Here is a 28,000-nt window from a genome sequence, read left to right as displayed (position 1 = left end):
CACACCAATCTGACCACCCAGCAGTGAATCCCAAAGGGAATCCTTAAAGTCCGCCAACTCACTGCACTCTCAGAAAATATGTCCCCAATTACAGTAAACTCTCAGCTAACTGGAACTCAAACAACCAGAAAAAAATCGAAGAAATACAGTACAGTATGAACAATTCAGTTTTTTATGTGTTGCACCTTCTATCCCCCCCTCCACAGAAACATACCTTATGTTTTCAGAGTTTTAGAGTTTTAAAAAAGAAGATGCAAATACATTCCCTCTCTCCACAACCTGAGAACAAGTCAAACCAAACAAGTCAAATTGCTAAAATGTCAACACTCGCTCCATATTCAGTCAGTTTGCATCAGATTGCAAATTTTCTCTCTGATCTCTCTCACAAACACATGCACACGCGTGCGCACACACACACACACACGCGCGTGCATGCACATGAGCACGCACAAACATGCGTGCACATACGCGCACACGTGTACACATGCGCACACATGCACGCACACACACACACTTTCGCTTCTGCTTTCATACATGTTGTGATGCCTCTGCAGTGGCCCAGTAATCAAGGAACCTCAATCCTCCCCACTGGCAACAGTGAGGGATGTACACAATGGGAGGATGACAAGTACACACTCAGTAAAGTACATTTTCCCTTAACAGCACACAGCAATCACAGTCAGCCTGGGGGCTGGTTTCTCCTTCTTTCTCCAGATACCCAATAAGTCTCCCCACTGGCACAGCTATAGAACTGAGTCCTTAGCCAGGGTTCCAAGCCAAGTCCCCTCAACACTCTCTCTGGCCAATCAGTGCTTCATGTCCCTGCCCAAGTAGCTGACACACACACACTTTGAGATTTGATTTATACACAAGCACATACCTGGGAAAAGCTGGCACAGGTTTACTAGCTATGCCCCTTCTGCCCAGACCATAAGTTAGTTTTCACTGCCACCAGAACCCCTTATCAGCTACTTTAAGGGCCTTCCCAAAGGGTGACCAATATTACTGTGTAATGTTACCATTATCCAAATGGTAACTGTGACCAAGAGCAAAGCTAGTTAAGAGTGGCCTGTGTCACCAAATATATATGCAAGTACTCCAAGAGCTTAAATATGTCTCACAAATACAGGTTTAAATATATTTTATAATAAATAATAAAAAAAAGACAATGCTCAATCAACACAGTAACTACAGTGTTCAGAATCACAGGAAATATTTAAAAACATCACTGCAGGACCATCTCAAATAAATACAGGAAACATCTAAACTAATCTTTACTACATTCCTATCTCTATCTAAGAGATACGATGCCCCAAGTCTTACTTACAACACGCAGGCAGAAGTGCTGATGATGGATGTTTCCAGGTCAAAGACAAAATACAAAATGTACACACTCTCTCTGACAGAGTTCTTAAATTACTATCAAACATTACTGCTGGGTCAGCTTGGGTGACATGACTCATTGTCACCTGCCTTCAGTTCCCAGGCTAACAGAAACAAACATCTCTGTGTTAGAAATACACATCTCCCAGGATGTTTGCTGAGAACTGGAAGTCATAAAACAAACACATTTTAAACTTAGTAATTACTTCTCTCCAAGGCAATAGAAAAAACTTCTAGCTCTAGACATCCTGTCTTCTTGCTGCACTGAAACTAACCTTTATAGCACATCGTAAAGCACTCAAATTCAACTTATTTTCTTGAAGTTTTGTAAGTTAACTCTTACGTTCCAGCTTCTACTATTATAATATACATTGACACAGGTATATAGTTTATATGCATTTCTGTTCTTTTCCAGTAGGGTACATTGTGGACACATCCTTGAAGCTCAGTACTGTACAAACCCTGTTCAACACACACTTCTTCTCCAGTAGTTTAATGTACACATAACATATAGTTCTCTTACATTTGTAAGACAAGCACATTAATCATATTAATATTCACAAATTATATATTATTTACAAAATTTCAGATAGCTGGGCTGGCAATATCACACATGCATTCACTCACTCTTTCTCTCTCTCTGTACTCTCACACTCATTCTCTTCAGCTTTCATAAATCTCTCCAATCTCACACACAGTCACTCCTGCTTTCATACATGCAATCACCCCCCTCCATATTCAAGTCATTCAATTCCAGTCCCACAGGGTGCCACTGAAAACCAATTCATGTGTCAATCTTTCTAGTGGAAATATAAGTTTAAAATATTATTATTCCAGCCAGTCTTATAATTACTGTATTTCAATATTAAAATCAAATCAATACAATGTTTACGGTATGGTATAGTACAGGGTACAGTATTTGTCAGGTCTAATTTTAATAACAACTCTCAAGCAAACAGAAACTACACTTATCCAGCATCTACCAATCTCTGTGGGTGCAGGTTAACAGAGTTTACTATACCTCTTTCTTCCCTGTCACATATCCAACATTTGCTGCTTACTTGAAAAATTCTCTGGAGTCTACTTGGGGTATAAAAATATATATGTAAATATTTCCAAGCAAAAATCCTAAATCTTCTAGGATTTTTGCTGCATATTTGGGATACATACATACATCCTCCCATTGTTTCTTTGTGAATTGCTTATCCAATCTCTCTTCCCAATCCTTTCTAAACTTCTCTGATTGATTCTTATAGATAAGTTGCAATATTTTATATGATCTACTAATTATTCCTTTTTTAATGGGAGCTTCTTTTCTAGATTCTACTAAAAATTATACCAGTACTGGCCTTTCATTTAGGACCCTTTTATTTATTTCTCTTTGCCTATACTCTGATATCAATCCTTGATAGGGAAGGCAATCTTTAACCTGCACTCCAAATACATTCTTAGTATCTTCCCATTCTACCATCTTTCCCTCTTCAGTTATTTGCTCCCAATACCTTGGTTCCTTTGCCAGTATTTTCTCCAATTCCAACCCCCTCCTTACTATTGTCTAGATCCCTAATTGCAGTGATCCATATTTGCAGACTCTCCTTTTTCCATTCCTGTGATGGCTTAGTTCTTAGGATACATTCTGCTACTTTATAGATATAATATTATGTATGCTTACTGTTATTTTCATTAAAGGCCTACATCCAAAATCCCAGTCTCTCCTTGTTTCTTGAGCTTCCCTGTTTCATCATCACCCCCTTCACTTTGAATTATAGTTTTCTGGTTGTGCTATGTATAGGAGTCTTAACTGTGCAGCTCTGAAATACCCCTTCAAATCAGGTAATCCCAATCTGCCCTGTTCTACTGAAAGAATCATCTTATCCCACAACTCTTGCTGTCTTCTCCTCCCAGATAAAGTCCTTCAGTTTTTTATTAATTGCTATCAACAACTTCTCCACTGGATGATAAAAATATGCCTGATCTGTGTATAAGACTATTGGGACTAAACACTAACTGCTTGCATCTTACTATAAATATCCATGTAGCAAAGCTTCCATTTTCTCAGTTTTTGTATTATCTTTTGTTTAGTCTCTTCCCACATATCCTTAAGCTGCCACACCAGAATCATTTTAATCTATACTCCCAAATAATTCATTTTATTATGTCCCCATAAATATGGATATTGCTGAACCAATTCATATGTGGGTGCATAATTTACTGCTATTGCTTTTGCTTTAGCATCATTAATTTTGTATCCTAAAAAGATTTGAAACTGTCTCAAAATGTTCTACATCACTGTAATGTTTCTTTCTGGTTTTATCAGGTATAAAATTATATCTGCAAATTGAACCAACTTTTCTTGACTACCATACCAATTATATCCTTGAATTCAGTTCCTTACTTTATTATTTGCATTATATTTATAACCATTGGCAAAGAAAGGGGAAATAGGACACCCCTGTCTGGTTCCTCTGCTCTAGCAGAAATTATCAGAGAGGACCCCACCCACTTTAATTTTCACCTCCAACCCCCCATATATCCTCCTAATCAACCTTATACATTTTTTCAGGAAATGCAAATGCTTCCATTGCCCTGCTCATAAAGTCCCAGCTTACTCTGTCAAATGTATTTTCTATGTCAAAACCAAACAATAATGGTATTTTGTTATGTTCTGCTTCTCTGGATCATCCATGTTCTGTTAATGTTGTCAAATGTTGGCCTCCCCTCCACAAAACCACACTGATCCATATCTATCAATTTTGGCATTCATTTTGCCATTCTTTTAGCCATTATAGACAAACACTTTATAATCATGATTTAGTATTGAAATGGGCCTATATGAAGCCGGATCTAATGGATCTTTACCCTCTTTAGGTATTACAACTACCTCTGCTATCTTCCAGGATGTCGGTACTTCTCTTAAAATGTTAAATAAATCCTTCCAGATCTTTATCAGCTTGTTCCTTCCTAGCTTCAAAACTTCCACAAGAATACCACTTATTCCTGGGGACTTTCCGGTAGATTAGTTACACATCACACTTTTTATTTCATCTCCTCCTATCCTGTTAGTAATTAAGCCTCATCTACAACTAACCTTGGTGTATTTAATTCTTCCATAAACACTGCCATTTCCATCTTTTCTTGCGTTCCATATTTCTCTGTTTTATACAGACTTTCATAAAATTTCCAAAATATTTCTAAGACCTCTACAGGATCTCGTTACCTTCCAGGTTACCTTCTATAGGCTCTTTAAGCTTAGTGACAGTCCTTTCTACTTAATGTTGTCTGTGTCGTCGTGCTAAAAGGTTTTGCGCTCTAGTGTTATCAAAAAAAAAACAGTTGCTTAACAGCAATCTTTCTAAACTCATGTATATTACTGAGGTAATCCCTTATTTTCTGCTTAGCATTCTGCAGTTTATCCTCCTCGTTTGTGAAATTCCCCCTAGTCTGCAATACTTTATACATTTGTCATTTCCTCTAAACAATTATTGTTGCCTCTTAACCATAGCTCCCTTTCTTTTATTTCCACTCTATTTTTAAACTTCACCTTAATTTTTCCCACTCCTTAGCTATATTTTCAGAAGTAATTTCAATCTTCTCGAATAGCTCCTGAATAATCTCCACCACCCATTCCTTAAATTCTTCTTTTCAACAGGTAGGTGGGAAAGCACCAGTGTCTCATTTTTATTTCATTACCATGTTTTTATTTTAGTTATTATTGGCTCATGCATTGTTACCTCACAGCAAGAGGTTCTCCCGTTCGATCCTCGGCTTGGCTTGGGAGTGCCTTCTGTGTGGAGTCTGCATGTCCTCCCCGCGGTTGTGTAGCATTCAAAAGACATGCCTGCGTAAATGGGCATGCCTTCGTTGAAGGTTGGGCGTCGAGCTGGAACCTCGGCATTTCGTAAAAAATCTATTGCCAATCATTAGCGGACTGGAGTTCCGCTGCAGCGACCCCTTATCGGGAAAAAGCCGAAAGACAAACAACAACAACATTGGCTCATGAGCTGAAATATTTATTGGGTGTGTATCAAGACCTTCAATTAAATGCAGATGTTCCTGTGAAATGTAAATTTGGTCTAGCCTATCCCAGGTTTTTATATCATGGGGATTAATATGGAAATTGACTCTGAACTACTATTACTGAATTAATCTTCTATGCCAAATATTTTCACATATTTCTTCAAAAATCTTCCCTCATTTGTTATATTGCCCCTTCTGGCCCCCCCACGCACATATTCACTGCAGCAAATCAAATTCTAGTCTCCACCGGTAAGTAATATTCCTTGCTGAAAACTGATAATTCCTCCCATAATTTTCTTAAACTCCATTAAAATAGTTTTAGGTGGAATACAAATACATACTAGTGTAATCCTCCTCACTTGCCAGTAGCCCCTTAGCACTACAAATCTGCTATTATTACCTTTTCATCCTCTTCTATCACTATTGGAGCTCCTCTTTCAATCAATATAAGTACTCCTCTTTTCCTTTGTCCTACATATTCCAATGAATAACCAGCCTGAAAACCTTTCTTTATCAAATTCACATGTTTAGTTTTTTAAAGTGTGTCTATTTGCACTCTACATTTTTAATATAGTTAACTGTTCTTTCTTCTTTGTACTTATCTGTGAGACCACTGACATTTAAAGACATTACAGAAAGCATCATTGTATTAAAAATTTACTATTCCCACCTTTTATGTACATCTTTTTTGTTACTTGTCTAGTTTCAGATTTTGTATTACATGCATACACTGTTTGTCTGGTTGAACTTTTAGCTGTTTCTTGTCATATCAATTTGAGCATGTGTCACATCTTACAAACCTTTTGGTTTTATTGAAAGAAAGTCCTCAAAAAATACTAACACAAAACTATATACATCTCAAATATTGAAATTTCACCCTCCTAATAGGAACAAATGTCCCAAACTGACAGCCACACTCTGACTTGAGTTAACCTAAAAGAAAGGTTATCCATGCTAAGATGCATGGTGCAGCTTGTGATTCTATTAAGTGTTAACTGGTTTTGCCTCATCTTTATAGCTCTCTCAGGTGGGAAAACCCTTGAATGATTTCAGAGAACATTATCTCCTAACCAGTCCCCCCCCCCAGCCAATCGCTGTCCAGACTGTAACTAATTTCTCTGGATCAGATTGTCTCCATAGAGACACGAGAACAAGACAATTTCTCTATCAGATTGTTTCCATGCAGACATGAGGGCCGGACAGAGAATTGCTACTAAGCATACAGTCATTTGCTAGAAAAAAGCCTCACAATATTCTTTTACATTTACTTGCTTTCTCTTTAAACTGATTAATACATCAGTCAAAATGTCCTTAATCTAGTCATTCCCCCAAGCAGGAATGAGAAAAAGCAAATTCATTTTCTCTTTTGTCATATTCTTAACTAGGCTTTTTTGTTTACATTGCAGTGCCTGCATTTCTGAAACTGAATAAGTATAGTGAGAGAGTGTGAAGAGAGAAAGAAAGGGAAAAAAAAAACAGTGGCACCTATTTACAATCCCCATTACACTTAAACATAATTAATAAAACTTCACTTTATAGCATGGAAAGAAAACCATACACCACAAAATAGTACTATTAAAAATATTGTTTTACTTAGTTAACTTTCTCCCATCTCCTTCCCTTTCCAAAGCCTTTTCCAAATATTGACATAAAAAGTCCAACAAATTCTGAAAAAGTCCAATATTTCTAGATTTTCTTGTTCTGTCATATTTCACAAATATAACTACTGCATTTTAATCTCACATTAAGTTACTTGTTTCATTACTATTCATCTCCATCTCTGAAATCCTTTCTCTGCTTTAGTTCCAATGTACTCTCAATTCTTCTAGTCATCTCTTGTGGTCCCTTCCTTCTCTCCAATATTTTCCACTGAAACAGCGGAAAAGGTTTCATAGGAACCATCTTTCTGTTGTCTTTATTACCAGAAGAAAAAGAAGCTGAATCTCCTTTGGTTGTTGGACAAACTTTTGTATTTACTCCTTAGCAAGTACTTAAAAAAAAAAAAAAAAAAAAAAAAAAAAAAAAGATTTTGTCCCTCTAGGTAAAAATGCCTTGAAGACAGCTAGGTACAGCAATTTGAATCTCACACCTGTCTCTCGACATTCTTTGAATAGTGTAATGAATTTATTCCTCTTCTGTCTGGTGTACAATGTTCTCCACAAACACTCTGCTGTCTCCCACTTTTAGCATTTTACCCTTCTGCCACAGTTTTGTCAGAATCAACTCCTTCTGCTGGTAGGATTGCATCTTTACTATTAAAGGTCTAGGTTGCTTTCTCATAGCTGGGTTTGGAGCATACACACAATGTGCCCTTTCAACTAACAACCCCTGCTATGGGAACACCAGTGCAGTTGTTTATTTGTGCTTTCATAAAATTCATGCAGTCTGTTCCTTCCAGCTTCTCTGTATACCTGAAAGTCTCAGGTTTTTCCTACATACTCTCCTCAAATTCTACTTTTTTAAACATCTCTTCCTGAGCAGTCTCATTTTCAGATAGCTTTTTAATTTCAGCCTCTTGATGTTTCCAGCTTTATCATCTCATCCGAATATCTATTTAAAGCTTCTTCCACTTTTTCCCCATCTTTTGTTGTTTGCACCGATATACTCCAACAGTGTTTTGTTTATTTTAACCAGGTCTGTGTACAGTTGTCTTGTCTTCCTGAAGGTTACTGAAGTCATGTCTGAGGTTGCATTGCTTTTTGGTGAAAAGATATAGAACTTTCCCCAGTGTTTCTCCTCACTTTTTGTAGCTGATTTTGCCAGGTGCTCTGCATTTCTTTTATCCCGGCATCCAGGCAGTACACTTACTAGCCAGTAAATGAAATTTACCCATAAACACAAAAGTCTACTGGTCTTCTCTGTTGAGTTTCTATTTTCACACTTGGAGAGCTAGAGTTAAGTTGTTACTCAATGTGCAGCCATCTTGGAAGCTCCTGTTCCATGTTGATTGTCACTGAGGCACAGACATCTTGTAAAAAAGGAGACCTTAATCTCAGGGATACTGGCTAAGGAAAAAACCTATAAGCACGGAGCCGAGAAGACGTGACTGCAGTTGAAGGATCTGAAGACTTCAGAAATGAGGTCTTTGAAACCTTCTTAGGAGAGACATAAGAAGGTGTGGACTGAGGAGACTGAGAAGGAGAGCATTCATGGCGCTTCCTGGGCTCCTTCAATTTCTGAAAGGGGGTTTTGAGCCCCTGAAGAAGTAGTGCCTGTAGAAGAATCTGAAGCCAGAAGGCCTTTTAAAACTAACTTATTCTTCCTATCACTTATCGCTCTAGAGTTAAAGGCCGCACAGACAGACCAAGAAATGTCCAAATGTGTTGGGCCCAAACAATAAACACACTCCCTGTGGGCATCAGGACTGGGGATCTTATGTCCACAGGAAGTGCATTTCTGAAATCCAGTCTGCTTATCAGCCATACTCAAAATAAAACAAGCCAAACAATTAGAGAAAAAGGATTTTTTTTTTTTGGAAAACAGGAAAGGGAAGATAAACACTAACTACCAACAATGGTACAGCAAGAAATTACCTACAGGTAAGAAAGAGAAACATACCACCAACAATGGTAGTACAGGATTACCGAAAAAACCTCGGTAAGTAAAGACTGTTGAGGGTAAGGGAGGTAAGTCTTAGTACACTAAGGAAAATTAAATGATAAAGAAAGAAACTATATAGAAGAAAAATAAGCTATTCACTCACTATAAAGTACAGTTTTGTACCTACCATAAATGTAGATGTCCGATAGGAATGCATCTGCAGTCCTTACAAATGGGTTGTCCTGTCGTCAGGCAGCCCTTCGGTCGGCCGGATTCCAAAGTCTGGGTCTGGCCCCGGCTGGTGTCGCACTTCACCCGACGTCATAGCTGCAGTTATTCGGGTATAAAGGCATCAGCCAACGCCATTTTCCTCAGTGTTTCTTGCCCCAGATGCCAGGTGCCCTCTTGGAAGGCTAAATTTGGATAAATGCCAATGTTTCCAAATAATAGAGAGCAAACACAAAAAATAAGCATGTATGTACATATATACAAACAAATACACCATAATAGATCCCCCCCCAGCTAGCTATAAGTTGGGCAAATACCCTAGGAGTACCACAGAGGGGAAGGCGGGTGGGTAATCCTGACTGCAGATACATTCCTATCGGACATCTACATTTATGGTAGGTACAAAACTGTACTATGTCCTTCAAGGATGCATCTGCAGTCCTTACAAATGGGTAGAATACCATAGCCAAACTAGGGGAGGAGGAAAGACGAGATTATGGTGTAGTTAGGATCCCTTGCAAAACAGCAGTGGCAAAACCTGCTCGGGATCTAGAGTATAAAGGTAAATTATAATGCTTGGCAAATGTATGCACGGAGGTCCAAGTAGCAGCCTCTATAATGTCTTTGGTAGCCACTCCTCGTAAGAAAGCTGTGGTAGTGGCTGTAGCCCTTGTAGAGTGAGGCCTGATGTTCTCTGGAGTTTTCTTTCCATGATAGGAGTAACAAAAATCTAATGCAATTTCCTATCCACTTGGAGATTGTCTGTTTTGAAATTGCTTTTCCTTCCCTTCCTGTTGCATATGCTACCAGTAGCTGGTCAGTTGTTCTATTGCCCTTGGTTCTGTCCAGGTAGTAGCGTAACTGTCTATGTACATCCAAGGTATGCAACAGTCTTTCTCCCCTGTTCTGTGGGTTGGGGAAGAATGTAGGTAGGTGGATAGCCTGATTTAAAGACACTCTGGATACCACCTTAGGCATAAATGTAGGATTTGTTCTCATGGACACTCTATCTTGATGGAAGATCAGGAAGGGTTGCACTGCCATTAATGCCTGTAGTTCAGATACCCTTCTTGCTGAAGTGATTGCCAGCAGGAAAGCAGTCTTCCATGATAAGTATTGTAAGTCTGCTGTTGCTGCTGGTTCGAAAGGAGGAAGTGTTAATTTTTCTAGTACAAAGTTCAAGTCCCATGCAGGCAATGGTGGTTTCCTAGGAGGTTTTACATTTTTAATTCCTCTCAGAAACTGTCTGAGCAGAGGATGTGAGAAGACAGGAGGATCCACTCTGTATTCTACTGAAATAGCTGATGCATGTATCTTGATGGAAGAATAGGACAGGCCTGTGTGGAAGAGCTCTGCCAAATATTCCAGGATGTTGGCTATGTTTACCAGTGATACATCTTCTCCCTTTGCAGTACTCCAAACGAGATATCTTTTCCATTTTGCTGCATAATTTTTCCTTGTTGAGGGTCTGCGAGCCTCAAGGATAATGTCTTTAACCCTTTGGGATAAATTTGGGTTAATTGATCTTATGTAATGTTCCAGGCAGTCAGCTGCAGAGTTTTCAGGTTTGGATGCAGGATGTTGTAGTTGTTCTGTGTTAACAGCAGTGGAACTAGGGGAAGTGCCCATATTTGTTCCCGAGACATGCTCCTTAGTAATGGGTACCAATGTTGCCTTGGCCAGTCTGGAGCTATCAGAATGATCCTTGGACAGTCCTCTTTGATTTTCAATAGCACTTTGTGCATCAAAGGAAGTGGTGGGAATGCATATGCTGTCAGGTTTTTCCAACTGAAAGATAGGGAGTCCACCTTCCAAGCAAGTGGGTGGTACGTCCTTGTGCAGAATTTCTTTAGCTGGTGATTGTGTGGGGATGCAAATAAGTCTATTTCTGGCAGCCCCCATTTCTTTGTAATGGCTTTGAAGATGTCCGGATGCAGCATCCATTCGTGGGCATCCGTGGAAGTCCTGCTTAGTATGTCTGTTAGAATGTTTGCTTTTCCCGGTACAAAAATTGCTTGTAACTGAATGTTGTAGCTCAGAGCCACATTCCATAGGTCCAGTGCCATCCGGCATAGAGGGTATGAATGTGTGCCTCCCTGTTTGTTGATGTACCACATAACTGTGGTGTTGTCTGTCCTTATCATCAATTGACCTTCTCGGAGAAATGGTCTGAATGTCTGGATTGCCATTTTTACTGCCAGCATTTCCTTTAGATTTATGTGCAGGTGCAGCTGGTCTTGTGTCCATAAGCCTTGTATGCACTTGTCCAGCATGTGGGCCCCCCAACCGAGGTCTGAGGCGTCCGTTGTGATGGTTTGGCTTGGTTGAATGCTGTAGAAGGGCAATCCTGTGTTTGATTGACAGGCCTGTGCCCACCATAGGAACTCTTGCTTCAGGCATGGTATTATTGGAATTTTGGTTTCTAGGCTGTGCTTGTGCTGAGACCATAAATTCTTTAGGTACCACTGTAGCTTTCTCATATGTAGTCTGGCATGAGGGACCAGTATTATGCAGGATGCCATGAAGCCCAGGGCTTGCAGTACTTTTCTTGCTGTTAGATGGTTCTGCTTTGTTAATGCCAAGAAGTAGAGAGGTAGTTGCTCTTGCTTTTCTGCAGTTAGGAATGCCATTTGTTTTGATGTGTCCAGATCTGCGCCCAAAAAGGTTATTCTTTGGGATGGTGTCAGCCTTGACTTTTTTATATTGACTGTATATCCCCAGGCCTTGTAGCAGGTAAATGACTCTTTGTAAGTCTACTGTGAGCTTGTTTTTGTTGTCCGCTTGTATCAGGCAGTCGTCCAGGTAGGGGTAAATTTGGATTCCCTGAAGCCTGCAATGCGCAATTACTGATGCCAGGCATTTTGTGAACACTCTGGGCGCAGTAGATAAGCCAAAGGGCAATGCTGAGAATTGATAATGCTCTGATCCTGCAAGAAATCTGAGGTACCTTCTGCAAACTGGTCGTATGGGGACGTGTAGGTATGCCTCCTTGAGATCTAGAGTTACCAGCCAAGACTCCTTGCCCAGCATGGGAAGAAGCTGCTGTAGAGACAGCATTTTGAATTTTGGAACAATGAGGAATGTGTTTAATGCGGACAGGTCGAGAATAGGCCTCCATTTGCTCTCCTTTCTTGGTACCAGGAAGAGTCTGGAGTAAAATCCCTTTCCTTGTTCCATAGATGGTACCTTTTCCACAGCTCTCATCTTTAATAATTGGTTTACTTGTTTTAGAGCTTCTGCCTTTTGATTCAGAGGTAGGTTTGGCATTCCTCTCTTTCCTGGTAGAGTATGGAAATGAAACCTGTATCCTTGGTGTATAGTTTGCAAAATCCACTTGTCCCTTGTGATGTAATGCCAGTTTTTTGAAAATAAAGCTAGTTTTCCGGCTAAGGGTGCTTCTAGTTGTTCCCTGGTAGGCGGTGCCAGAGTCAAGTCACTGTGATTGTCCTGTTGCAGTGGTGGTGGCTGCGTCTGTGCCTCGCTGGTTGTTACCCTGCCAGTGGCGTCCCCTGTAGGCACCCCTGGATTGGTTTCTGCCCCTTGAACGCCTATTCCTGCCTCTCTGTGCTTTAGAGGAGTCTGGAAAGGACCAATTTTTGGAGGGCCAATTCCTGCTAAACCTTGGAGGCTGGACCTGTAAGAAATCTTTCACTGTTTGTACAGATTTTGCCTTCTCTTCCATCTTCTTCAGTACCTGTTGTGCAGGTGAACCAAATAAATTGGCCTTGTCCATGGGAGCATCTAATAGTTTTGATTTGACATGGTCCGGTAAGGCCTGCTCTTTCAACCATGCATGCCTTCTGATAACTGTGCCAGTCATGGCTGATCTAAAGGAAGCGTCCAGTGCATCATAGCCGCATTTTAAAGAATGGTTACTAACTTGCTGAATGTTATGTACCATTTCCTGAACATACTTCTTATCAAAAGGTTCATCAGAGGACAGTTTTTTAGTTAACTGGTCTAGCATAAATTCTTGATATTGGATCATATGAAATTGACAGTTCAAGGCCCTAGCTGACAGAGTAGCAGAAGTGTAAACTTTTTTACCCCATCTCTAAGGACCTGGATTCCCTTTCAGAGGGCAGGGGATTTTTAGCAGAGGTAGATGCTACAGCCTTAGGCCCCTGGGAGATAGTCTCGGGATCTGCAAAAGGAACCTTGTACAGATGGTGATGTGTGTCCGGGACCCTGTAGAACCTATCGGGCTTAGCAGGGGCCGGAGGTAATGAATCAGGAGCAGTACAAGCATCATTAAATGCATCATCTACAACAGAAAGAACTGGAGGAATGGCTAAAGGCCTATGTTGTGGTAAATGCAGAAAGGTTCTAAGCCTTTTCCTGGAGTCTGAGAAATCTTGGCCTTGCCACTGAAATTGTTCCCTCATAGCATGCAAGGTTTCCCCAAAGGAAAATTCCTCAGGTGGAGAGGCAGAAGGAATGGACTCTTCAGCATCAGAGTCTTCGTAAGGGGAATAAGGAGCCTCTGGAGGGTCTGTATTATCTGTATCATCAGATGAATCATCTGTGGACACTGGCTCAGGGGGCTCTGCTCTAGGCCTCTTCTCTGGAGGTGGATGAGAGGCCCTGGCTGGATGAGTCTGGGATCCCCGGATTAAAGAAATGAGATCCTCTGCCAGAGAAAGCATTTGGGTACTGGAGCTGGGCCTGTGAGAGGGGGTCTTAACAGGCACAGTTTTTGTAGCTTTAGCTGCTTTAGCTGCTTTAGCCCTGGCAAAGGCCTTAATGGACATGGCTGCAGGAGGCCTAGCAGCTCCACGTGCAGGAGTGGAAATATCCAAGGGAATAGTGTCAGATAATTCCTGAGAAACCGCAACTGCAGGTTGGATTTCAGAAGCCGATTCAACCAGGTTAGAAGAGGCCTCGGTAGAAGGCATGTTTTCGGCTGAAGGAAGAACCGCTTGCTCGGTTTCAGCCGAAACCGAAACACTCGCGGTTGGCTTAACCGCGGTTTCGGCTGAAACCGCGGACCGCGAGTGTCGGTCCTTTTCCTTGCGTTTTTTGGATATTTGTGAAGTCGGAGGATCCGACGGCATAATATAAGCAAAATCAGAGCCGAAAAACTGTTCAGCAAATTCCGACCGACGTCTAAGCGTCCGTCGGTTAAAAGAACCACAGGCTAGACAAGCTGCTACGTTGTGGTCTGGGCCTAAACAAGGTAAGCAGTAAGAGTGGAAATCTTTATGAGGTATTTGTTTCCCACAAGTTAAACAGTTATTCACTTTTTCTGACATCGGCTGAGGCAAAAAAGAGTCCCCAACGGGGTACTTAGCTTTTTAGAAGTCTTCGAAGTAGTATTCGGTAGTAGTAATCTCTGGTTCTGACCGACCGGCACTTGCGAACAGCTTCTGCTTCGGGCACCACGCGGCAAGAAAGACTGAGGAAAATGGCGTCGGCTGATGCCTTTATACCCGAATAACTGCAGCTATGACGTCGGGTGAAGTGCGACACCAGCCGGGGCCGGGGCCAGACCCAGACTTTGGAATCCGGCCGACCGAAGGGCTGCCTGACGACAGGACAACCCATTTGTAAGGACTGCAGATGCATCCTTGAAGGACATCTTACAAGGAGCTGAAGCAATTGCAATCCCGATCAATCTTGAAGGGCTGCAAATGAGATCTACGGAAATACAGTGATCGGGGCATTGTTGGTATGGGAAAAGCTTGAGAGTCTGATCCTAGACTCTATAGAAAGTGGCAGAGCCAGATCGGAGGATCGTATCTGAGCACTTTAGTTGAGGTACAAATGAAAATGACAACATCAGATCTTATTAAGTTATGGAACTTGTATAGCTTCTTGAAATCATAAAACACATGTAAGAGGGCCACTTACATATACAGCAACACTACTGCATTCACTGCTGCGACCCTGCTCAAAGAAAAAAAAGATGCTCACTAAAGTTCAAGAGCAAACAAAAAGCACCCCTCTATATCTGAAAACTCATCAGGCTCTTCTGAAGTGCTTCTGATTCCACTGAACTGTAGCAATATGTGCTTGCTACATTTAAAGACACCTGGACATCCATTTACTCATTTCAGCAGCAATGTTTATTGAATGAAAGGCGCATGCTGACACTGAACAAATGCCAGCAGTGTATTTCCAGTATTTCACTTTCACCAGATTGGTATTTCTGATTGTGCCTTTTAACAGGCTGTGCATAGGGCAGTTGTCTCATTGCCCCACCTTAGCTAGAGGTCTGGGTCTGTGACACGAGGTAGGTCAGCTGACTCTTCCTGGCACCAGCCCATTGACAAGTTTTTATACATTTTGATGCCCACACATGCACCAGTTATGCATCTACCAATTACTTAAGATAAACAGTTGCACCTGATAACTGAAAACCTTAAAAACTTAAAACCATTTCAAGGGGCTCTCATGATCTAAACGTCATGCAATACATAATTTTAAAAAAGTATAATGCAATCCAAAACGTACAGCAGCAAATTAAACAAAAGTGCGAATTCAGCACAGAGAGTCAGCAGTTGAAGGACACAGACAAGCACAGTGATTCTAAGCTGACAATGAGCTTTTCATTTGTTCAGTTTCAAGTTCACAGTTTGAATGCAGCACTTCACTTGATGTTCAGTTATAGTATATCCACTTCTGGGTTACCAGTAATCTGTTTGTTTTCATAACTGCCTGTCACTGTAGTAGCAACTGCATTATCACTCATCTAATACATCTCTGAATCAGTATGAAGATCTTTAGATTTTAAATGAAACAGCAGGTTTACCTTGTGTTGGGGTTAATGTGCACTGGCTCATCTCCCCCAGCAAGTAGCCAAAGTTTCTCACAAGTAGTGTCATGTCTTCATGTTTGTTGCAAAATCGGGATCGCTCAGCTCCACTGACAAAGGTGTCTCTGTGAATGCGCTTCACACGGTCCACAACAGCCTGTGCAACTTCATCAAGGGTTGTCTGCTTAGCGAACTCTGTGGCCACCATTGCAGCAATCTCCTGAGAAGAAAAGAAGTAAAAACAAAAGAACTACTCAAAAATATGATGTCACCTGGATAAGAAGACAGCAACAACTAAGGAAGCTTGACTGTCGGCTGTAGTAATAAAGTAACCAAATGGAAAATGGCATTAAAAACTATATTATCCAGTTCCAAATTTATTACATTTAGTTTTAATTTATTCAGAGAAGAATGAGATAGCATACATCTGCAATGCAATTAAAACTATTTGAGATTTGATGAACTATAACCTAGGACTTTAACAATTAAAACAATGACCCAACATCAAGAAAAAAATGCCAGAGCAATGGTACCCTTCCAGTGGACTAATATGCACAAGATTGTACCAGTTTAATTGATTTGCCATTCTACACACTACTTTACACTACAATGCAATCAGCTGTAGCTCAACTTACAAAGTGCACAGAATTAAAGCAGTGGGTCTTATAGCAGATGACTTTATAGTAGTCATTCTACCACCTTCTCTAATTGTGAGTAACAAGTTTGGTTTTTGTAGTAAGAAACTAAGCAATTACTGTTCTGTTAAAAGAAGGAGTTATGTTCTTACCATAACGTTCCATCTGTGTTGTTGATCTTCATTCATTCATTACTGATGGGTCTCTGTTCCGTCCTCGGAACTGACTCAGCCAATATAACAAGCTCGTGCCAGCCAAAAAACCTTCGAGCTAAGTCTTACCCATAGTGCCCCAATCCTCATCTCCTCAGATCGAGTTTGCCCGAAAAGATAGAAAAAAAGGCGGAGGATTTATCTGAGCAACTGCTCTATTAAGTAACCAGGACCAAATCCAAACCTCTTGGAGTCTTTCGAAAGGGGGTATAGGGGTGGGAAGTAATGAATGAATGAAGATCAACAACACAGATGGAACATTATGGTAAGAACATACCTTCTTTATTTGATGTTGTTAATCTTCTTTCATTCCTCACTGATGGGACAGAGTCCCTAGCTACTTTATGTCCTGGGAGGCCCTATGGAAGGATATTCCTGAGCACCACTGAGCCAAAGGATGCTCTTCCCCTGGAGACCATATCCAATTTGTAATGAGTAATAAAGGTATGAATTTACCCCAGGTGGCTGCTGGACAAATGTCATCCATAGAGGCTCTAGAATGAAAGGTCGCTGAAGTGGACACTGATCTGGTGGAGTGAGCCTTGACTTTAGTTGGTTGAGATATTTTATTCTGTTGATAGACAAAGGTAATGCAATCTCTCAACCACTTTGATAAGGTGACTTTGGAAACTGACCTGCCCAGTCTTGGACCTGAAAAGGATAGGAACAGCTGGTCTGATTTTCTGAATGACTTAGTTCTGTTTAAGTAAAAACGTAATGGTCTATGAACATCTAACAAGTGTAAAGGATATTCTCTCGTTAGAAAAATCTGGGAAGAAAACTGGCAAATCAATGGACTGGTTGAGATTTGACTCTGAAATAACCTTGGACAGAAAAGAGGGATTAGTCCAAAGTGATACGCTCTCTTTATGGAAAAATATGTATGGGCAATTTACATACAAAGCTTGCAACTCTGATATCCTCCTGGCTGAGGTGATGGCTACCAGGAATAAGGTTTCCCGTGACAAATACTTCATGTTACAGGTGGCTGAAGGCTTAAATGGTCGACAAGTTAGAGTTTGTAAGACTAGTGTCAAATTTCAAGGTTCAATAGGGTCTTTAAGAGGTAGTCTCAAATGTAAGACTCCCTTTAGAACACAGACCGTGGGACATTGATGAAGAATCAATAAAACCATTATGAAAATTGGAGATAGCTGCTAAGTGAACTGTAATGGTAGAGGCCGAGGCCCCATATTGGAGTAAAGTTGACAAGTATTCTAAGACTTTACGGACCAGGGCTGAGAAGAAATCCATTCATTGGTCTTTAGTCCAGAACACAAACCTGTCCCATTTACTGAGATAAAGTTTCCTGATGGATGGTTTATGAGAGGCTAGAAGTATCCTTCTCAGTGGGGAAGATAGGTTATACTGCCTGGCAATCAGTGGAAGTGGCGAAACCAAGCTGTTAGCTTGAGAATCACTAGATCGGGATGGACCAGCCCCAGTGGATGAGACTAGAGACCTGGGGTTGGATCTAGAGTCCATGGGTGGTGGAGGCTACAGGAAAGGAAACCAGACTGGATGGGGCCAAAAAGGTGGAATGAGGATTACCTTGCTTCTCAACTGTTATGCTTTTTTTAAGAAAGGTGGAATCAGTGGAAGAGGAGGGAAGGCATAAAGCAGTCCTGGGGGCCAATTGTATATCATAGCATCTCTCAGTGACTCTCCATGAGAGGGGATCAGGGCAAAGTAGCTGCTGCATTTGTGGTTCAAGGGAGAGGCAAAGATGAAAGATTTGTGCCGCTATTACAGGGTTGAGAGACCACTCGTGAGGCATCAAAATGTTTCTGCTCAATTTGTCCACAATCACACTGGAAATCCTGGGAATGTGTGTTGCTATCAGAAAGCGGTTGGAATCTATCACTCATTGCCACACTCTTACTGCTTCCCGACAGAGGGTAGTATCTGGTACCTCCTCGGTTGTTGATGTACCAGAATAGTGGCATATTGTCTGACTGGATAGCAATTGTCCCTGATAGAAGGGTCGCTTGAAAGGTTTGCAATGCTAGAAGTTCTTGGACATTAATATGCAGACTGGCCTCTAAGGGGGACCAAGTCCCTTGGACGGTTCTTCCCAGAAAATGCCCCCACCCCACCCCATCAGGGAGGCATCCATGGTGACTGTGGCCTTGGGTTGAGGGGTTGAAAAGGGGTGACTCCATAACTCTACTTCTGGTTTCATCCACCAACTCAGATCTTGTTTGCAACAATTTATGTGAATCGGGTAAGTCACTGGGAGCATCATTACAAACCACAGAGAGACCAGGAGCCATTGAAGTAGCCTCACATGGAATCTCACCAGTGGAACCAGAGTGATCATTGCCACAAATGAACCCATAAGTTGCAAGACCAATCTGGCTGGAACTAGATCTCGAGAGAGTATTACTTGCAGTTGAGATCTCAACCTTTGCAATCTGTGCTGAGGTTGAGTAACTAGGCAGGATTTTGTGTCGTACATCATCCCAATGAATTCCAAGTTTTGAAATGGCACTAGCTTTGACTTTTTGTGGTTTATAGAGATGCCCAACTTATTTGCTAGTTTTAAGGTGTAGTGTACAGCTTCAAGCAGTAGACTCTTGGTTGGAGTAGTTAAGAGCCAATTGTCTAAATATGGAAACGCACACAATCCTTGCAGTCTCAAGTGAGCTATTACTACTGCCATGATTTGGTGAACACCCTGGGGACTTTGGTGAGACCAACGGGCAGTATTCAAAATTGGGAGTGATTGGCTCCCAGATGTAAGTGGAGATATCTTCTGGATTTTTTGTCCATTTTTATGTGGTAATATGCATCCTGAAGATCTATGGAGCACATCCAATCATCTTTTTCCAAAAAAGGAAGGACAGACTGAACCGTGACCATCTGGAATTCTGTCTGTCTGACAAACTTGTTCAAGATGCTGAGATCCAAAATTGGTCTCCAGTCCCCTTGTCTTCTTTGGCACTAAAAAGAATCTAGAGTAAAACACAGATCCTATTTGGTCTGGTGGGACTGTTTGGATGACCTTTTTTCTAGTAGCTTTAGAATTTCTTGTGCTGCCCCATCCCTTTGACTGGGTGGAACACTGGGGATTCGCCTTACAGGCCTGGGATAAATGTTGAAGGGAATATGGTAACCTCTGGTCATGATCGTCTGCATCCAAGAAAATGAAGTTATTGAATGCCAGGCCAAGTGGTGCACAGAGAATCTTCCCCAGACTGCTTCCAGAGGTAAGCAATCAGGCCACTCTTCAGGAGCGCTGATAGGGTTGCCCAGAGAAGGAATCATTGGACCCCTGGTTTTGTGGCCCCCTCTGCCATAGAAGGGGCATCTTCCCGAAGAGTTTCCCCCTCTGCCCTGGGGAGAGAACTCACCACATGCATCACGAAAAGGCTCTTGGGATTTCTTGAACTACATTTTCCCGCCTCTCTGATTCCTGGAGTAGGATTGCTGAGGAGTAGAAAAACGTACGCCCACTGCAGATAGGGTCTTTCCATCTTTCTCACACCTGGCTAAAAGTATCTTTAATTTTTGGTCCAAACAAATAAGACTTGTCAACAGGAGGGTTGACAAAGGAAGACTTGAAGGGGTCTGCAAGGTTACACAAGCGCATCCAGGTGTGATGTCTTATGACAACACCTGAACCCGCAGCTCTGGCTGCCCCCTCGGTTGCATGGGCAATCAACCGCAAGGAGGAGTTAGAAATAGACTCCAGGGTGGCAAGCTGTGAAGCAACTTTGTCACATACCTCATCAGACAATTCTCCTGCCAAGGCTCCTGAAAGGTCTGTAATCAGGTCCCTATGAAGATGGGTAAAATGTGCCAGGTAGTTCAGTGACTGTATGGCAAAGGTCGCTGAAGCATAATCCCACTTCCCTAGTCTGTCTATCATCCGGGACTCCCTGTTTGGAGGATGGACAGTTGAGCTCTCTTCTGCAAGTTCTTTTCTAGTGGCCACCACCATAGAATTTACTGCCAAACCTTTGGACCAATGATGGTGATCCTGTGGAGGAGAAAGAATTTTATCCTGCCTCCAGGGAATTGGCTCAATAGTGTCAGGGGCCTTCCAAGCGAGCTGCATGATGAGCTTGACTAGCTCATCTGCAGATGGTGTCACCCAGGAAGTAGAGGGTTAAGCACAGAAAGCCTGCAAGAATACATTCCTCAGTAGAAGGATTTATGGGCTTCCAGCTGGCCCTATGTTTCAGTATCTGTAGTATGTCTCCATATGGAGACATCCTCAGGGGGTGACCGTGGGGACCCTTCTCCCTCATCAAAATCTGTGGCTTCGGTGAGGGATTCCTCAGGGGAATCTATATGCTTCCTCTTGCACATTCTCTTACGGGGTGGCTCTTCAGGGGGACCATCTGAAGAGGACTCCAAAGAGTGGGTGCCCTGAAGTAGGGTTTCTTGCTGCTCCCATGCTCGCTGTCCAAGCATAGTGGGCTGTGTCAGCTGCATACCAGAGGAAATACGAATGTCTGGTTCCAATGCCGAAGATGCCAACTAAAAGCTTGCGGATGCGAGAGCCCTCTTAGTCACCTGGAAGAAAGCAGGCTCACCTGAAGAGGGATGGGAGCCCAAAACAGAGGACAATCTCTGAACCTGGGTCACACCCCGCTCAGACGAGCCCGTCGCCAGGTTTGGAGCCTTGACAGAAGAATCCCGAGGATGGATTGGTTTGGAATGAATCACAGTCCACAGGGTAGGCTCTGAAACCATGGGAGGGAGCATCGCAGGAACCAAAGAAGTTGGCACCAGGATATGCATTGATACTGATGGCTTCAAAGTCTTAGGAGAGATTGAAGGAGGATATGTCGGGAGTCTGTGCAGAAAAGCCCTTGTCTCTGGCTGGGAGAGAGGTCTTGGTTGAGGTTGGGATGCCTCTGGCTGTTAGGAGCCGATTAACAAGCCTCACTACATCGAGCTCCACAAGACTCCTGGTTGAACGAATGGAAATTCCCAAAGGGGAGTCAGCCTTACAAGGAAAGGACTGTATTGCTGTCCAAAAAAAGGGTCAATGGATGGGGAATATCTTGTCCTGGCTAAAAATTCACATTTCGGCATAGAGGTTGAAGGACCCATGTATTGTGAAGGGGAAAGAGTGACCAGATTGGAGGGAGATAATACTGTTGGTGCTGAACGTGTGTCTGATACCGAGGGAATTATTGGTGCAGTTATAGAAATTATGGTAGTCTGTTCCGAAGAAGGTGCTGACATCGACACCATGGAAAGAGCTTCAGGCACTGGTGCTGAGAGAGTCGGTGCTGCGATTTTAGGCAATTTTGATTTTGGTTCTGTAATAGTCTTGGAAGACTTTGGTTCCTTAGAGTTAGGAGAAGTCAGAACAGAGTGACTTCTCTTTTTACTGTCTTTCCTAGGAGGTGTTGAGACCTCTGCCTCAGATAGTGCCTCCAAAAAGGAAGTTTTTAGTAGTCCTTTCAAGATTAATGAGAAGTTATGTACCTACCATAACGTTCCATGTTAGTTGTCTTCTTCTCGCATTCTTTCTTGCTGGATGGGTTCAGAGCCAATCCTCGGCTCCGACTTGGCCAATACTAAAGCTCGAGAGCTAATTCCACCGTCTCGAGGCTCCCCTATATCCCACAATGCTAGGCGGTAACTACTCAGATCTCATTTGATACCTAAAACCAAGCAGTCCTAGTCTCCATAGTATGGAGAAGAGAGAAAGGAACCCACCTCTATATAAACCTGTATGTAAGCTGCTACAAACATAAAAGGGAGAATAGAGGTGGTAGAACATGTGGGAAGGAAGCCCCAATGGAAGATCCCAAAAATTCCTATCGGTCTGTCCAGGCTGGGGGGGAAGGAGGGTGGGACACAAGAAAGAAGGAGAGAAGAAGACAACTAATATTGAACGTTATGGTAGGCACATAATGTCTCAATGTTAAGTTGTCAATCTCGACTTCATTCTTGCTGGATGGGACCGCGTCCCTAGCACCTTACCCCGGGTGGCTTATCGGAACAGACTCTTGAGAACAGTGGAACCAAAGTTGGCATGGTTTCTGGAAGCCATATCCAATTTGTAATGCGAGATAAAGGTATGAGGAGAAGCCCATGTGGCTGCTGCACAAATGGAATCTATTGGTAGCCTGTCCTGAAAAGCTACAGATGTAGCTAATGCCCTGGTTGAATGAGCTCTAGGTCTTGAAGGCAGTTTTTGATGTCTGATTTCATAGATGAAGGTAATTATAGAGGTAAGCCATCTTGAAAGGGACACTTTAGAAACTGGAAGGCCCAATTTCCCTTCTGCATAAGACAGGAAGAGCTGGTCAGATTTCCTGAACTGTTTAGTCCTGTCTAAATAATATCGAAGTTGGCGATGAACATCTAGAAAATGTAACTTTTGTTACAACCTGTTGGAATAATCAGGGAAGAAGACAGGGAGATCGATAGTCTGGTTTAGATTTGCCTCAGAGGAAACCTTAGGCAAGAAGGATGGATTAGTCCGGAGGGACACTCTTTATGGAAAACTAAGTAAGGACGACGACTGCAAAGAGCATGAAGTTCAGATACCCTTCTAGCTGATGTTATGGCTACTAGAAAGAGTGTTTTCCATGAGAGCAACTTAACAGGGTATGAAGCCGCAGGTTTGAAGGGGGGGGAGAATCAAGGATGCTAGGACCAAATTCAAGTCCCACTGAGGTGGGGGATTTTTGATTGGGGGCTTGAGCAAAATGACACCTCTTAGGCTTTGCAGAGTTTATGGGACATGACAGTGGAGTCCGAGACACCTACATGAAAGTTAAATATAGCAGCTAGATGTACTCTAATGGTAAATCCTTCTGGTAGAAGACTTGTGAGAGGCTATCAGGATGTTACGGACCAAATGAGAAATTAAGGGAAGCCTGGCTAGGGTAGGAATCGGAGAAACCACGCTGTGAGGTTGAGAGATTGGAGGGAGTGGTGCAGCTGGCCCGACTGGTGGGTCAAAAGATCTGGCACTGGGTCCAGATGCCAAGGCTGCTCCAAGAGGTAATGATGCAGGAACGGAAGCCATATCTGTCGAGGCCAGTAAGGGGCAATGAGGATCATAGTGACTCTCGAGGCGATAGCTTTCTGAATTAATTGAGAGATCAGTGGAAAGGGGGGGGGAAAGCATACAGAAGTCCCCGAGACCAATCGTGGACTAGAGCGTCTCTGGTGGGTTGGCCTGGTAGAGGGAAGAGGGTGAAGAAATCGTGACACTTGCTGTTTTGGGGAGTAACAAAAAGATCGCAGCAAGGCCGGCCCCATCTTTGAAAGATTTCTTCCAGCACTAATTTTTTTAGAGACCACTCGTGAGGCATGAGAATAGCCCTGTTCAATTTGTCCGCAATCACGTTGGACTTCCCGGGAATGTGCGTTGCTATCAGAAACCGCTGAGAAGAAATTGCCCACTGCCAAAGTCTGAGTGCCTCTCGACATAAGGGATAGGACTTGGTTCCGCCCTGTTTGTTGATGTACCACACTACGGACATGTTGTCCGTCTGAATTGCAATAGTCCCTGTGGGAAGAGAGTCCTGAAGGGCTTGCAATGCTAAAAGCACTGCTCTCATCTCTAAGACATTTATGTGCAAGTGGCACTCGAACGATTGCCACGTGCCCTGGACTGTCCTGCCCTGATAATGCCCCCCCCCCCACCCGATCAGGGAGGCGTCCGTTGCCACCGTGGCGATTGGGGGGGGGTGAAGGGTCTGCCCTGATGAACTTGAGGTGATGTCATCCACCAAGACAGGTGATTCTTGCATGATTGGGTTAGCAGAATGATGCGAGACATCGGGAGCTGTTGGAAGGACCATTGAGAAAACAACATCCACTGGAGGAACCGCATGTGAAAACGAGCTAAGGGGAGGAGTGTAATGGTAGCCACCATGAGTCCTAATACCTTCAAGACTACCCTGGCTTTGATCTTGTTGCACTGAAGCAGAAGGTAAATTTGTTTGCGGATATCTGATACTCTTTGCTCTGTCAGTCTGGCAGAAAGATGAACTGTGTCTAAGGTGGCGCCTATAAAGGTAATAGATTGACAAGGCGACAAGGCAGATTTTTCGAAATTCACTGAAATGCCTAGAGCTTGGCAAGTTTGAATGGTGAAGTCTCTGGATAGAAGAAGTTGACACCTGGTGGTGGCGGTAAGGAGCCAGTCGTCCAAATATGGAAACACCTGGAATCCTTGACGTCTCAAGTGAGCCGCGACCACTGCCATACATTTGGTGAACACTCGGGGGGCTGTAGTGAGACCAAAGGGCAGGGCTCTGAACTGGTAGTGACTGGCTCCCAGCCTGAAGCAGAGAACCTCCTGGAGCGTCTGTGCATTTTGATATGGTAGTACGCATTCTGATATTTTTTGATGCTGCCCAGAAGGAAAACGCTCAAGACTTACTATTTGTTTTCTTCTGGTAGAAGACTTGTGAGATTTTATCAGGATGTTACGTCCCGAATGAGAAATTAAGTAAGCCTGGCTAGGTAGAGGAGAAAGAAACCACGAGGTGAGCTTGTGAGATTGAGAGGCAGCTGGCTGGCCCAGCTGGTGGGTCAAAAGATCTGGACAGCAGCTTAGATGCCAAGGCTGCTCCAAGAGGTAATGATGGTGGAACGGGAAACCATATCTGTCGAGGCCAGTAAGGGGCAATGATATGATCGATTTTGTAACCCTCGGAGCTGGTGAGGGAAACCCAGGCTTCAGTGGAAAGGATAATCTTCCCAGAAGGCCCCGGGCCAATCGGAGCCCCCACTGCCTCGGGTGGCCTGGTAAGGGGGTATCAGGAAGAAATCGTCTGCCTTGCTGTTTTGGGGAGTAGCAAAAGATCGCAGCAAGGCACCTCCCCCCCTCTTTCTCATTCTTCCAGCACTTTTTTTTTAGAGTAGACTGAGGAGGCATGAGAATAGCCCATCTCAATGATTCCGCAATCACGTTGGAGAAGGACTAGAAAACGGAGGTCTAGAAACGTGAGAAAGAGATCGCCCACTGCCAAAGTCTGAGTGCCTCGACATAATCCTAGTCACTTGGTCCCGCCCTTGAGGTTGATGTACCACACCACGGACATGTTGTCCGCCTGAATTGCAATAGTCCCTGTGGGAAGAGAGTCCTGAAGGGCTTGCAACGCTAAAAGGCCCTACTACCCCATCAGCGGCCCTATGTGCAAGTGAGCCTCGATTGCCATAATTCAGGGTTGCCAACTGGGAGTTCATTTTGTCTTGGAACCCAGGGAGTTGCCGTTGTCACCGTGGCGATTGGGGAGGATGAAGGTCATCCCTGGACCCTTGAGGTTGAGTCATCCACCAAGACAGGTGATGAAGTGATGATTGAGTAGAATGATGAGACATCGGGAGCTGTTGGGAGGACCATTGAGAAAACAGCACAGTCTGGAGGATCCGCATGTGAAACGAGCTAAGGGGAGAGTGTAATGGTAGCTGCCATGAGTCCTAATACTAGACTACCTACCCTGGCATTGATCTGCACACATTGAGACAGAAGGTAAACTTCTTGGGGGATATCTGATACTCTTTCGTCTGTCAGGTTCCAAGAAAGATGAACTGTGAGGGCCTTGGCCTACACCACTAATAGAGAAGGAAGGCGGAGGACACCCAGCCTCAAATTTACTGAGCCCCTCCTCTGGCAAGTTAGACCGATGGAAGTCTCTCTGGATAGAAGAAGGATGTGCCTGGTGGTGGCGGTAAGGAGCCATGTCAGCAAATATGGAAACACCTCCTCCACTTGACGCCTCAAGTGAGCTCACACAGTCATACATTTGGTGATTGCACTGTCTCTTCCGAGGGTTCCTGCCGATCAGGAAAAGCCTCGAAGAAGAGGATATTCCAATGGGGAAACCTGAGGGGCTGGCTCTCTACGGTCTGGTACGCGGGGGTGGGTAGAAACCACCGCAGGCACTGAAGAGGAGGAGCTGACGGAGCCGCATCGGGGTAGACATCGGGTCTAGCATCGCCCGCGATGACCTCAAAGGCTCGACAGCCAAGCGTCAAGGTCCCTGCTTCGCAGGAGCATTTCGCGACCCCCGCATTCGACAGGGACGGCCCGGTGTCGTGATGTCGAACCGGTAACTCACCAGCGCCGACAGTTCGAGGGAGAATGGGGTCGGACAAGGGTCCCATGCCACCGCCGAGTCGAGACGCAGGGAAGCCCGTGCTGAGATCCTCCAAAGAGGAAATCGGAGCAGACGACGGAGCTAAAAGGGAGGGTATCGGGCTCTGGACGCGACTGACAGCCACGGTTCCGACGAAGCCCCGTTCAACTCAAAGGAGTCGGAGAAGGAACAGAAGCAGGGATGGGAATAGCCGCTGACTGTTGAGTAGGGCTATGCAGCATTTGGGCCAGTGCCTCGGACTTGTGAAGTCTACTCACCACCCTTTGTAAGTCATGGTCGGACAGCCTGGAGGACCGAGAGGAATGGGACCTATGGCTCCGCTCAGACAGAAGAAGGGATCCTGGGGCCGAGTGGATGGAGCCGATGGAAGGGGACCTCGACCTCTTAGAAGGTGGCTCCGATAAAACTATCAGAGCCGACTGAGTCTTAGCATCCTCGGCTCCGGCCGGAGCCGAGGTAACGGGTTGAGTCTTCGAAACATCGACTCCAGCCGGAGCCGATGTCGAAGCAGCCTTAATGCTCCCAGCGGACGGCTCTGAAGCTGGAGCCGACGGCCTGGAAGTCTTTGAAGGCCTTCAGGCTTTAATAAGCCTCGAAGAATAAGTTTATTTTTGCGTTCCTGCAGGACTCATGGGCTGAATGCATGGCAAACAGCACAGGAGTCCCAGTAGGTGCAAAGGTCCCAGGCAATAGACACAAGAAGTGTGACTGCCTGTCAGAGACATTTTCTGACAGCACGAGTCACACTCTGAAGCTCTGAGACCTTGAGTCTTTAGACATCCCAGAAAGGAGACTGTACAAAAGACACAGACACAACACACAGACACACCCTTTAAACCAAAAGAAAAAACAATCACACTGAATGACAAAGGAAAAGGAGGGCCAAGGCCTAGAACATAAAAAGGGGATATAAAAATCGAGGGAGACCCGATTTAAACTAAAAGGATACCCTGTACTATAAAACTAGACTAAATAAAAAGGATAGGGTAGATATTTGAAGTTTTAACTGAAAAACTCACCAACTCGAAACAAGCAGAGCTGGAAGAAGGCAGCACCTCAGCTAAGCGCAAACGAGATCTGAGTAGTTACGGCCTAGCATTGTGGGATATAGGGGAGCCTCGAGCCGTTGGAATTAGCTCTTGA

General features: G+C 43.6%; 1 protein-coding gene across 1 annotated transcript in view; it reads right to left on the bottom strand.

The window, feature by feature from the left end:
• TAB1 (TGF-beta activated kinase 1 (MAP3K7) binding protein 1) overlaps nucleotides 1-28,000 on the bottom strand; it is a 626,748-nt gene that overhangs the window by 83,722 nt on the left and 515,026 nt on the right. The window contains exon 9 of the mRNA XM_044071649.1: nucleotides 15,920-16,142. Within this exon, the coding sequence (XP_043927584.1) occupies nucleotides 15,920-16,142 (223 nt within the window). The remainder of the gene's footprint in view (nucleotides 1-15,919; nucleotides 16,143-28,000) is intronic.

Source organism: Protopterus annectens, chromosome 1.part0 (assembly GCF_019279795.1).
Source record: "Protopterus annectens isolate FY-2018-M chromosome 1.part0, PAN1.0, whole genome shotgun sequence".
Classification (NCBI taxonomy): Eukaryota; Metazoa; Chordata; order Ceratodontiformes; family Protopteridae; genus Protopterus; species Protopterus annectens.
Note: the sequence above shows the minus strand (reverse complement) of the source record. Positions and strands in the feature narration are given on the sequence as shown.